The following is a 12,096-nucleotide window of genomic DNA, read 5'->3' on the forward strand; positions in this document are numbered from 1 at the left end:
CGTTTTGTGCAAAGTTGCAGAAGCAGAGACAAGCACGCTCATGTGCGAGGCCTGATAAGAAAATCGCCCGAGACAGAGCACAGGCTGAGGAAGCAGAGACACGGCGGGAGGTCTGGACTCTGAGGAGCCCGTCCTCTGATCTGGGGGCCCCAGGTATGAGGCATCTGGTCCCAAGGCCAAACCTCCATCCACGCCCCCGACTTCCCTCTGCGGCTTTAGGCCTCCCGCTAATCCCGCTAATCCCGAAGCATTTGCCGAGAGCCCAGAGCCGGGCCCTGCCTGAAGCCCCGTGCGCACTTCTCCTGTGACCGAGGGGAGTCTGCGCTTGGTCCGCAGGAGGCCGGAGCACGACAGCGCTGGGAGATAGGGTGACACAGGCTTGGCACCCTGCCATGCGGAGCCCTCCTTGTTCACGGTGGCAGGGGCAGGGCGGGGAAGGGGCCCAGGCTGCCGTGGCCCCTTTGGCATGCGAGGGATGGCCTGCCTAGGGCGGGCTGCCTCATTCGTGGGGCCCGGGGCTCAAACATCACTTCAGGATGGAGACGGCGAGTCCCGGTCCTCCTGAGTGAGGGACCCAGCGCCACCGTCTGGATTGCGGCCCTGGAACGCAGCGGAGGGTCGCTGTGGAGACGAAGGAGGGCCAGACCTGGGTTAGCGGTTACTCAACGCTGTGCTTGGGAGATCGCTCAGCGCCCTCCTTCAGGGAGGGCGGGCGGCGGGCAGGGAACGGGTGCTACCAGATGGGAGCCGAGGGCAAGGCCGTCGTCTGGCAGGCCGTCCTCAGAGGACCTGTAGCTCCTGGAAACGCGGCGGGGGGGGGGCTGCCCCCCGGTGAGGCTGGCGGTGCACCCAGCAGGAGTCTCACGCTGTGTGTGGGTGCGTGCGTGCCCGGGACACGAACGCGGGAGAGCATCTGGGCACTTCTGTGAGCCCCTCTCCATTTAAGGGGCCCTTGCGGTGCGTCTAGCCCTGCGCTCAGTAAGGAGGCCAGGAGGCAGAGACCCAAGGGAAGGGACAGTCAGCGTTCCTGGCCTCAAAGGATGTTTGCTCTCTGATCGTGGATATAAGGGTTCTAAACATTAAATGATTAGAAGACGATGCCAAATAACATGTAATTACGCCGTCAGTTAAATACGACAAAGCCCCAGAGTACGGGCCACCAGGGTTACTTGCTGAGCTCGTCTGTAGAGGACAAGCCAGGTGGCTCTGACGAATCGGCGAGAGGGCTTCCTGAGCAGTGTGGCCCGGAAGGACTCCAAAAAGTGGCCGGGGCCGCTCAGAGCTGGCGTGGGAAGCGTGCGGGAGCATTCACAGCTCGGGAAGGGACAGCCGCGTGAGCCCTGCAGGTGACCAGACAGGCGGGGAGGGTACCAGGCAAAAGAGAAAGCTCCCAGGAGGCACAGACTTCTGGGAACCAGGTGCATGGCTTCAGCATCATGGCACCTCTGCGAGCCTTGACTTTCTCCTAAGATGGTAATATCTGCTGTTCAAGGGTGTTCTAAGGATTGGACAATCAACATAGAGCCTGGCACAGAGCTGGGGAAAAAAAAAACCCAACAGGTTGGCTGCGATGACAATTATTTTGAAGACACAGTGAGTAGGGTCAGGTTATGGAACGGTGCCCTGCATCAAATCCTTGCTCCGATCCCCGTCAGCTGGGCTCATGTGCATAATCTACTTAACCTCTGAGCCTGTTTCTTCATCTAAAGCCAGAGTTGAGAGCGTGCCCGTCTTGTTGGGGGAGTAAGTGTAGAACTCTACGTCACAAAGAAACACTTAGGAGGGCGCCTGGTTCCTGGTGACCAAGAAATGTCAGCTCTCGTGATGGTTCATCCCAGCCGCACGGCGAGGCTCCAGTTGTCGAGGAGGAAACGAAGGTTCGGAGGTTAAGTGCTTGTCCAAGGGGACCCAGGCAGCTTCATCCCTTCTAGGACGAGAAGACAGAAACGGTCCACACTGCCTTCCTCCTGCCCCAGATGGAAGCAGCGATCCGTGCTGCCCAGGTGATGCTCAGTACAGTCTGACCCGCAACGCGGTGACTCCCTCCAGGGTGACTGCCTGTGTCTTGCTCATCCTTTGTGAACCGGCACCTGATGTCAGCCGGCCCCCCGAAGGTGCCGTTGACTTGAAAAGAAAGGAGGTGCCCGGGGTTGGAGCCCCGGAGCGGAAAGGGCCTCATGTGTATCTGGGGTGTCAGAGGAAAGAGTCAAAGGCGACTCCCAGGGACCGAGTCCAGGTCGGGAGGACAAGGGCGGAGCTGTTGGCACAGAACCAGAAGTTGGGAGAAGCTGATGGCTTGGGTCAGAGAGGAAAGTGAGGAAAGGGAGACACAAAGGTCAGGTTGAGACAGGTGGTGATGGAGAGACCAGGGCCATTCGCTTAGGATTCTGGGCTATGAAAGTCCACTGGCAGCTGCCCACCCCCTCCCTGAGGACCGGCGTGTGACCTGGCCTCAAGGTCCGTGCCTACAGGAGAGCCTGAGACGCATCCAGGAAACCACAGAGTCTAGAACACTTGCACAGCCTCCTGCCAGCGCCCAGGAAAGGAAAGGGAGTTGGTCACTCCGAGGAGAGGACGAGGAGCTGTGCATAGGGGGTGGGGAAGGGCTGGTCTAGAAGAACTTCCCGGAGGAGGAGGGACAGGCGGAAGAGGAGGGGGAGGAAGGCAGGGCTCAGTTTTGGCCTGGAGGCAACTGCGAAGGAGGAGAGAATCAGGGGGAGATGCTTTTGGAGGGAGGATGGAGCTTCCTGCCTGTGGCTGGGACTCTGGGCATGGTCCCCAGGCCCATCCATCCTGGGGGGGGGGGCATTGCTGGAGGAGGAGCCCATCACAGCTGTCGTGAGGGGGCCCCAAGGAGATCTCTAGGGCAACAGGGACAAGAATAACCATTGTAATGCACCGTTCCAGCTCAGCTTGGCTGCCTTCGCTCCCTGTGGGGGCTTTGCTTTCAGACTGGAGGACACCCGCACTCCCTCTGCCTCCCCCCCCACTTCTCTCTACTCCCCACCTCTCCACCTGGCTCCCAGTGTGCGGGATGGCTGGCCTTACCAGCTGTTTGTGCCCTCACCTCAGCCCATCACGGTCCCTTCCTCCGATCCCCTCCTCCGTGGCTGCCAAGATGGGCGTCCCACCGTCTCCCCCTCCCCAGCTCTGACTCTCTCCCTGGTTCGCTGAGAGCCATATCAGCCCCATGTCCATGAAGTAAAGGCCTGGAAGAGGCCACCTCTCTGTCCCTCTTGGGCTGCTGGCCCTGGTCCGTACCTGGGTATCTCCCAGGCCCTTCGCCCTCCTGCCACTCCCCCCCCACCCCCAACTTGGCCTCAGCACCACCCTCTGCCCCAAACCCGTGACTGTGCTGTCAGGGACACACAGCAGCTCCCTGCCCCTGGCCTAGGCCAGCTGTGAGTCCCTGGGGGATAAGGGCAGTTCAGCTTCTGGGATTTCCCCAGCCTGGGCCAGCAGGAAGTCTGCATGGAAAGGGAAACCTTACTCTTGGCCTCAGGCCAACTACGAAGCCAGACCAAAGTTCAGGCCAAGAGCCTGTTTCCCTGCTCAGCAGGGAACTCCCACTGACCCCTCCTCTTTAGGTCTGGAGGTGAGGCCTCAAGGCTCAGAGGGCAAGATAGGGTGGGGGCAGGAGAGAGAGGAGGCGCTGGGCTCATGGGTGGGAGAGACTCCGTGCTGACCTCTGCCTGCATCGCCCTGTCCTGCCCGTCCCTGTCGTCAGCTGTCCGGCAGTGAGGTGGACGAGGTGTGGGCCGCCTCTGCTCTCCCAGCAGGTGTGTGCAGGCGGGTGTGGCCCGGACCTACAGCCTTGATCAGGGGGGTGTGGCAGCAGCAACCCCCCCTCTCCGCCCCGGAAACCCAGTGTGTCCACGGAGCAGGGCCGGAGGGGGGCGTCCTCCACACGACTCTCATCCAGGACACCCAGGAATGAGGGGCAGGAGAGGAGGGCATCTGGCAGCCGGCCCTGTCCTCTGGTGCCTCAGTTTCCCCTTCCTGGGCTGTTGTCTTTGAGAGGGACAAGCCCTGTGAGTGGGGGTGGGGCCATGGCACCTTTCCCAGTGGTTCTGGCAGGTTAAGGGCCGCCTGTCACCCCACTCTTCCCTGCTCTCTACTCTGCTGCCCTCGCTCCTACCCCCTGCCCTGTTCCCTGGCTCCCAATGAGCCCCCGGGGAACCCGCAGCGGCAAACACAAGAGGAACCGACAAGGGCCAGCCCCAGGGAGCGCGGGGGACAAGCTGACTGTGCACCCTGCACCTGCCCAGGCCTCCCTGGGGCCGCCCTTCCTCATCCCCCTGCCCCCCCTCCGCCCTGCAAACCAGGCTGGCTGCCCTCAGGCCTCTTCCCGGGGCCCAACCGGAGGCAGACAAGGAGACCCGGGCAGCGAGGCTGGGAAGGGCCCTGCGCACGGGCTGGGCTGCGGTCAGGGTCAGGGTCAGGGCGCGGGCCAGGGGCGCCCCTGAGTCTCAGCCTCAGCAGGTGCAGGGCCTGCGGGCAAAGCTGTGCCGGCAGCGCCCCCTGGCGGAAGGAGCTGCAGCGGCGGCCGCCCGCGGCCGGGTCTCCCAGCCCCGCCTGCAGGGCCCAGGGAGCAGGTCTCTCCTGGACCCTGAAGGTGGACGGCACAGCCCTGCACCGGGCCAGGCCAGGTGAGCTCCGGCCAGACCCGGGTCTGAGAAAGGCGTTCAGGGGACAAGTTCTCTCCGGGTGCCTCGGGGCGTGCGTCCCTCCTGTTCCCCGCTTCCTCAGCCGTCCAGCGGGTGGTGGGTTATGGGGCAGCTCCGAGGCCCTTCTGGCCCTGGGATCCCAGGATTCTAGGTCAGGATGGACCCGATCTGGCTCCCTGATACCTGTCTGATCCCAATCTCCCAACTGTCCTGTCTGGGCTCACGTATGCTCTGGGCACCTGACCTCTGGCTCCTGGAACACAACAGCCCAGGTCCCGCCTGAGGCCATGACACGGGCTGTCACCTCTGCCCGGAGAGCAGCTCCCCAGATGTCCACGGTCACTCCTCACCTCCTCTGGTCTCCTCTCAGAGGCGTCGTGGGGAGGCCGCTCCGACCTCCTGGTGTGACCTCGAAACCACACTCCCAGGCCCTGAGCCTCCCCCCACCTGCTCTTTTCTCCAGAGCCCCTCCCCCTCTGTGTTGTGGGCACCGCCCACTGCCTTTCTCCTCCCAGTACAGTGAGGGGGGCGGAGCCCGGGCTGGGTGCTTCCTGCAGGGGTCTGTGCACCCAGTAGGAGCTCAGGAGCAGGCGCAGGCGCAGGCGTGGAAGGAACGAGTCCACCGTGGGAGGGTCCGGTTGGGGGCAGACGGTGCACCCTGAACAGCTCGCGGTCGGTGCCTGCACGTGGTCCTGCCGCTGAGACCAAACAGGGGTCACCAGACAGGAGCGGGGGGGGGGGGGGGGTGCGTCCAGGAGCTCCCCTGTGGGGACAGAGAGAAGGGGCTGGAGGGAGAGCCCGGCCCGGCCCGGCCAGGCCGCTGTCGCTCCGCGTGTCCACACGCCGGCACCCGGTTTACCTGCATCGGGGACTCCGGGTGCGAGCGGGGAGGGTGAGTTCTGCGGGAGGCTCCTCAGAGTGGGGGCGGGGCACGAGGTCAGAGAAATGGGGGAGACGCAGCAGACGGGTCCCTGCTGACCTGTTCGGGGTCCGACTCCAGCGGGAACGGCGGCGATGCTCTCCTCCGGGTTTCCCGGCACGAGGGGCGCGGAATTCTCACTCCTGTCTTTTGGAGCAGAGGTGCTATGGGCTCCTGCTACGCCAGCGTCCGCTCGTCGCCTGCCTGGGAGACGCCACTTTCAGGACAAAGCTCCGCGCTGAGCCGGACACCAGGCCTTCGGGGTCCCTTCCCGTCTCTCCAATCTAGCCCCCCCCCCCCCCCCCCCCCCCATGGCGATGCTTCTCCTTCCCGGGGATTCTCTGTGAGTCCCTGGACCTTTCCATCCCTCCCACCCCTGGAGCCAAACTCAGCTCTCACCCCCTTTCTGCACCCCTGCCTGTGTGCTGTCTCCCCCGTCCCTCTGCTTACTCCCCCTGCGTGAGGTGCGTCTTTGCTCCGTTGCCCCCCACCCCCACCCCGTGCACCTGCTCCTGCCCCGGGGTGGGGGGGTAGGGAGGGCCTGGCTCCGGGTCCCGGTGGCACAGGAGCTGCTGCTGTGGAGCAGGACGAGTGGCCCCAAACGGAAGGACGTGCACGGCTCCTCGTCCGCAGGGACAGCAGGTCCTCACAGGCTCTGGAAGAAGGGGGCCGTGGCCCCTCCGGTTCCCCCAGGCCCCCCTGAGTCCTTAGTAGTTTCTCCCTCAGGGACCCTCTCTCCGCAAAATGTAGTGGTCTCGCCACCCAAATATGACGGGATTTTCCAGTGGATCATGTTCAAGGATGAGTTTCTCAAGGATGAGAAAATCAGTAGGGAGAAGTGTGAATTGTTCCCAGCATGTTCCTCGTCACTCACATCTATGAGTAAATCGCAAAAGGAGGAAGACAAAAATCTTGGTAACAGGACAGGGATGCCCCGGCCACCCAGGAGTCTCCCTGTGTCCTCAAGAATCCCAAAGTCCCCGTCCCCAGACATAAGCCCTTGCCCGCCTCTCTCCAGTTGGACCACCTCCATAGGAGCACGAACGGGATGGTTGAGTTGGCCTGTCACTTCCCGGAATTTCTCTTGAAGAGAATTCTTGTGCTTCATCATTTTGGCTAGTTTTCTGTCCCTTATGAGATTTAAAAGTTTGTTATGTGCTATATTAAAGGGGTGGGTCATACACTGTCCAGGGCCTGACCCTTCCGGAGGTGTTTTTCGGAGAGGGTGACTTGCTCTCTCTTGTCGTGACTTTGGCTATTTTATTTCCCTGCTCGTAGTGATGTTTTGGACCTTCTAGCAGGTGTGCTTTGATTTTTTTCCTTGAAGTAGCCCTGGAAAGGAACACAAACAGACAGACAAACAGGAAACAAAAACAAGCAAATTCACAAACAAATAAAACAAACAAACCAACAAAACCAGAAAACTAAAAACAATCCAAAAGCAAAAAAACAGAAACACCAGCTACAAGTAAAGAAGAGGGCGGGGGCGGTGCTGATGGAAGAGCACATGCAACGAGAGAAATGACGGGGGCAGAGGAAAAAGGAGGAGATAAACATTGGCCAGGCAGAGAGACTAAAAAGCTTGATTCAGAGAGAGATAAAGGAGAATAAGGAAGGAGCCGGGGAGGGGGGGGGGTCTCTCCAGAGAGAGAGAAAGGAGCGTAAAGAAGGAGGTGTACAACATGTACCTAGAGAATGGATTAAATAGGTCTGTTTAGACAAACCAATAACCAGAGTAACTAGCCTAGAGGAAGGAAGAGATAAAGAGGAGAAATGGGGGGGGGGGGGGGGGAGAATATATCTATGTAACAAGAATTGTCCTAGAATTAATCCAGGCACCGCTGTAGCCCTGGCCTGGAGGAGGGGGCCATCTGGTTCCACACCATCTATCCTGGTCCGGTAGATACGCAGTTATCCAGCACGGAGGGTTGTGGTCCCGCCTCCACTGTGGGCCCTGAGAACTAATCCCTGAGGCCCCGCCTTGGTAGTGGTGGGGAGAAAAATGGTGATTCCCACCCCCCAACCCCCCCCCCCCCCCCGCCTTTTCTCCATGACCCGGTGTCCCAAATCACTCCTTAGGAGCCATCGTCACTGTGCTGCGGGTGCAGACAAGGCTGTCTGTCTCACTCCCACACCTCTTTTGCCCTGGTGCTTGGCTGGGAATTAAACTCCTGCTCTGTGTGCCCTGGTACTGGGGAAGTGCCTCCCGGGGTGAGGTCTTGGCTGGTTTTGTCCTGTGCCGCGGCACTTCAGGGGAGGGGACCAGTTTCTCCTGCTGTGGACTGCGCCCCTGATCTATCACCGAACCCAGAGGTGGCTCGCCTCCTCCCCAGGTGTGTGAACAGGGCAGCCGGCCCCAGTCTGAAGATGGGATCTGCAATTAGAGATCTTCTAATCTGCAGTTAGAGGTGGGATCCCTCTCCGTCCTCGTCTGAGATTTTATTCCCTTTTCCAGATACAGTTCTACGCTTCCCCAGCCACTCTTTCTCTTCCCTTTGTCTCTCCACAAAAGGGCATCCCTCCCCTCTGTACCTACACGGCCCGTTTTACCTCCCCTAGTTCGCAATCACCCACCTGTTGTCCATCGGGTTGTCCCAGTTTCTCCCTGGTAGACTCAGTCTCTTTTCCTCCCAGACTCTTGGGGTTCAAAGTCCTTTGGCTTCAGCCCTTCTTTGTTTGAGAGATGTGGGAAGTATGGATCCCCCTACTTCTCTGCCATGTTGGCCCCTCCAGCGATGACTGTAACTTTATAGGAGGTCTTGAAGGAGGGGGTGTCGGTTGTCCACCTTTGCTCTTCTGTAACCTGGTGTGGGCTCCTCTGGGTCATTTTCTCTCTACGCAAACTGTACAATAACGTGATCAATATCTACAACATAACTTGCTAGGATGTAGATTGCAGTTGACCAAATGTATAGATCAAGTTAGGAAGAATGGACATCTAGACAATATTGAGCATTCTTATCCATGAACATGGTCTATCTCTGCATGTATTTAGTCTTCTCTGATTTTGTTTATCAGGTCTTGTAGTTTTCCTCACAAAGATCTTGTGCATATTTTATTAGATTTGTACCTAAATAGTTCACTTTTGCATTGTCAGTGTAAACGGTACTGTGTTTTCAGAATCAAATTCCATTTCTTTGTTGCTGGTGTGTAAGTGAGTAATTGAGTGTCATGTAGGAAGCTTGTGTTTCCTGCAACCGTGCTATCATCCCTTGTCAGATCTAAGAGTGCTTCTTATTCTCGTGTTGTGTAGATTTTTTTGGATTTCATACATAGAAATCCATATCACTTGTTCATCAAGTTAGTTTTATTTCTTCCTACCCTGTCAGTATACCTCTTATTGAATGCTTTTGTCTTATTGTATGAGCCTAGACTTCAGGTACAACCCTAAAAAAGGGCGGTGATAAGGCCATCCTTGCCTCGTTTCTGGTCTTAGAAGGAGCACTTCCAGTCTCTCGTGGTTACCTATGATGTTAGCTGTGGTGTTTTTGATTTAATTTTTTTAATGTTTTTATTTATTTTTGAGACAGAGAGAGACAGAGCATGAGCGGGGAAGGGGCAGAGAGACAGGGAGACACAGAATCTGAAGCAGGCTCCAGGCTCTGAGCCGTCAGCACAGAGCCCGACGCGGGGCTCGAACTCATAGACTGTGAGATTGTGACCTGAGCTGAAGTCGGACACTTAACCAACTGAGCCACCCAGGCGCCCAGCTGTGGTGTTTTTGGAGATGATCTTTATCAAGTTAAAGAAGTTCCCTCCAATTCCTAGTTTACTGTAAGTGTATTATCATGAGTGAGTGTTGGGCTCAGTCACATTTGGAGTCAAAGAAAACAATAAAGAAACTTAATTTTGTAGAGGAACACCACCTAGGGAGTTAATACTAATACTTATCTGCCCAGGTAGACCCTGTCTTCCCTGCTTACTGAGACACAGAGTAAAGCGGAGACTCTATTCCACTAGGACAAATAGCATATATACCTTCCAAGCCACCAAAAATAATTTAGAACAAACTAGTTTATTCATTTTAATTTTTTAAAGTTTATTTATTTATTTAGAGAGAGAGAGAGCGAGAGAGCGAGCACAAGCCTGGCAGCAGGGAGGGGGAGAGGGGGAGGGAGAGAGGGAGAGAGAATCCCAAGGAGGCTCCCTGCTGTTAGCACAGAACCCGATTCAGGGCTCGATCTCATGAACCCTGAAATCATGACGGAGCTCATATCAGGAGGTGGATGCTTAACCGACTGAGCTACCCAGATGTCCCAATAGGCTGCCTTTTTGATTTGTTGATTTTCTTTGCTGTGCAGAAGGTTTTTACGTTGATGGGGTCCCAATAGTTCATTTTTGCTTTTGTTTCCCTTGCCTTCGGCAACGTGTCTAGTAAGAAGTTGCTCTGGCCGAGGTCAAAGAGGTTGCTGCCTATGTTTTCCTCTAGGATTTTGATGGTCTCCTGTTTCAGTTTAAGTTTTTCATCCATTTTGAATTTACTTTTGTGAGTGATCGAAGAAAGTGGTTCAGGTTCATTCTTCTGCATGTCGCTGTCTAGTTTTCCCAGCACCATTAGTTGAAGAGACTGTCATTTTTTCATTGGATATTCTTTCCTGGTCTATTGAGGATGAGTTAACCATATATTTGTGGGTCCATTTCTGGGTTTTCCATTCTGTTCCATTGATCTATGTGTGTGTTTTTGTGCCAGTACCATACTGGGGACAGCCTTTTGGCAGGCTGTCCCCGTTACGGGACGGGAGCGGGGGAAGAAGGTAGTGTTGATGCTCTCTTGTCCGAGGAGCGCAGAGCAGGTCGGGGAGCCCAGAGTGGACGGGGTGACTCTTGGAGGCCACACGGTGGGAAGGGACGGGGGCTGGGATGTTGGGTCTCAGAGATCACGGTTAGGAGTCCAGTCCCTGCTCCGCCCTGCTGAGTGACCAGCGATGGTCGTCCAAAGCCTTAGGATGGGCTTCCACATCCCCAGAAGGGACTTCCCAGCCCATAGGCTGACTACCTTCAGTTCGTGTCCCCGGCCATCCTGGGGTCCAGCCTTAGGATCCGAGGCTCTGAGCAGCTGGGGGGAGCCTCCGTGGGCGGGGAAAGGGCACGGCCGGCGGGGAGTTATGGGGCTGCTCCCCCAGGGTCCACGGGAGACAAGGTTCTCAGAGGTCGTGGGGCCCCGTCTGGGGAGAAGAGGCCTGACCCTCAGCAGGTGGCCGTGAGTCTGAGGCAGCCGAGTCTGTGGACGGAGGAGCCCGTCCCTGCCCCCTGCCTGTGTGTGAGAGCGGGCCCAGGGCTGGCAGAGCCTTAGGGGGACGCGCTGGTGGGGTGCTGTCCTGTTAGGGGGGTTTGCCTTGTGTGTGGGGGCAGGGCGGGTCTGGGTACCCGGAGGGCCTGGGGTGCCGGCAAAAGGGAAATGCCCGTGTTTGCACTGGGGTGTGGGGTGGGCCCTTCCCACAAAGCGCTTTGTTCTTGTGCTCAGAGCGTCTTCCTTAGACACCCGACAGTTAAGTGCAGAGAAAATCAGAAAGGAGATTTGACTCGTTCAATGGTGTTAAGACAGAGGACAGGCCCAAAGCAGGGGGGTCACTGTGTCCCTGGTACAGTGGTTTGAGCGATTTTGGGCCTGGCCATCGGCTGGCCCTGGGGAGCAGGGCTGCCTGGGTGGAGTGTGAACCCAGGGAAACAGGTAAGGGGTCCCAGCAGTGCCGGCTGGGGAGCTGAGATCACCAGGCTGGTCGTGCCCACAGGACGGGGCGTCTCCCACACAGTGCCTCACCCAGGGGGGGTTCCTATGTTTATTCCACCATCGTTCCCCGAGGGTCACTGCAGGTGCCAGAGAGAAGAGGAAGCATCTGAATGGCTTATCTAGACCAGCCAGCTTGTCCTAGACAGTTAGCTCCGCCCTTGGGGTGGGAAGTGCCTAAGAGTGTTCTGAGCAGAAGCTCGCCTCTTCTCTTGCCTCTGCCTCCTGGATGTTTCCTCCACGGCCAACTGGGCCCAGACCAAGCCTGAAGGAGGCAGCCTGTGATGGGAGCCCACTCAGAAGACCCCCACCTGTGCTGGGCCTCCCGGCTCCTGGGGTTCAGCAGCCTCGTCCTCAGTGAGTGGCCCGGGCTCCCCGGGTGGGAGGCCGGTGTGCGGGGCAGGGAGGCGGGGGTCCGGTGTGTCTGATGTCTGTGGGGAACAGCCCGAAATACCAACTGTCAGGGAGCACGAGGGGGGCATCTGGCTCTGAGCCTACGGGTCTCGCTCCTGTAAACTAACAGGAAACGCCAACACGGGGAAAGGCTGTAAGCGGATGGCTGACAGCTGACAGAAAAGCAGATCAAACAGTCATGTGACATTGTGACCAGGGTCTTTTGCAGGAGAGACGCTCGTTAAAATATCACGTGAGCGGATTTTCCCTCATCTATTCCGCAGAAGGCAAAAAGTTTGGTTGTTACGTGTCGGTCGCTCTCAGGACGGCACTGAGGCAGGCCTGTCCCCAGGACACGAACCTGCCTTTCGTGCACTGGACTTACCCAC

The 12,096-nt window shown here is 57.9% G+C and overlaps 1 protein-coding gene across 2 annotated transcripts in view; it reads left to right on the forward strand.

Moving 5' to 3' along the window:
* Window positions 1–11,335: 11,335 nt before the first annotated feature.
* LOC123585923 (SLAM family member 9-like) overlaps window positions 11,336–12,096 on the forward strand; it is a 44,170-nt gene continuing 43,409 nt past the window's right edge. The window contains exon 1 of one of the 2 annotated variants that reach the window (XM_045454660.1): window positions 11,336–11,671. In XM_045454660.1, coding sequence (XP_045310616.1) covers window positions 11,599–11,671 — 73 coding nt within the window. In that variant the 5' untranslated portion in view covers window positions 11,336–11,598. The remainder of the gene's footprint in view (window positions 11,672–12,096) is intronic. The other variant, XM_045454659.1, reaches the window with a different exon arrangement.

Source organism: Leopardus geoffroyi, chromosome C3, assembly GCF_018350155.1.
Source record: "Leopardus geoffroyi isolate Oge1 chromosome C3, O.geoffroyi_Oge1_pat1.0, whole genome shotgun sequence".
Lineage (NCBI taxonomy): Eukaryota > Metazoa > Chordata > Mammalia > Carnivora > Felidae > Leopardus > Leopardus geoffroyi.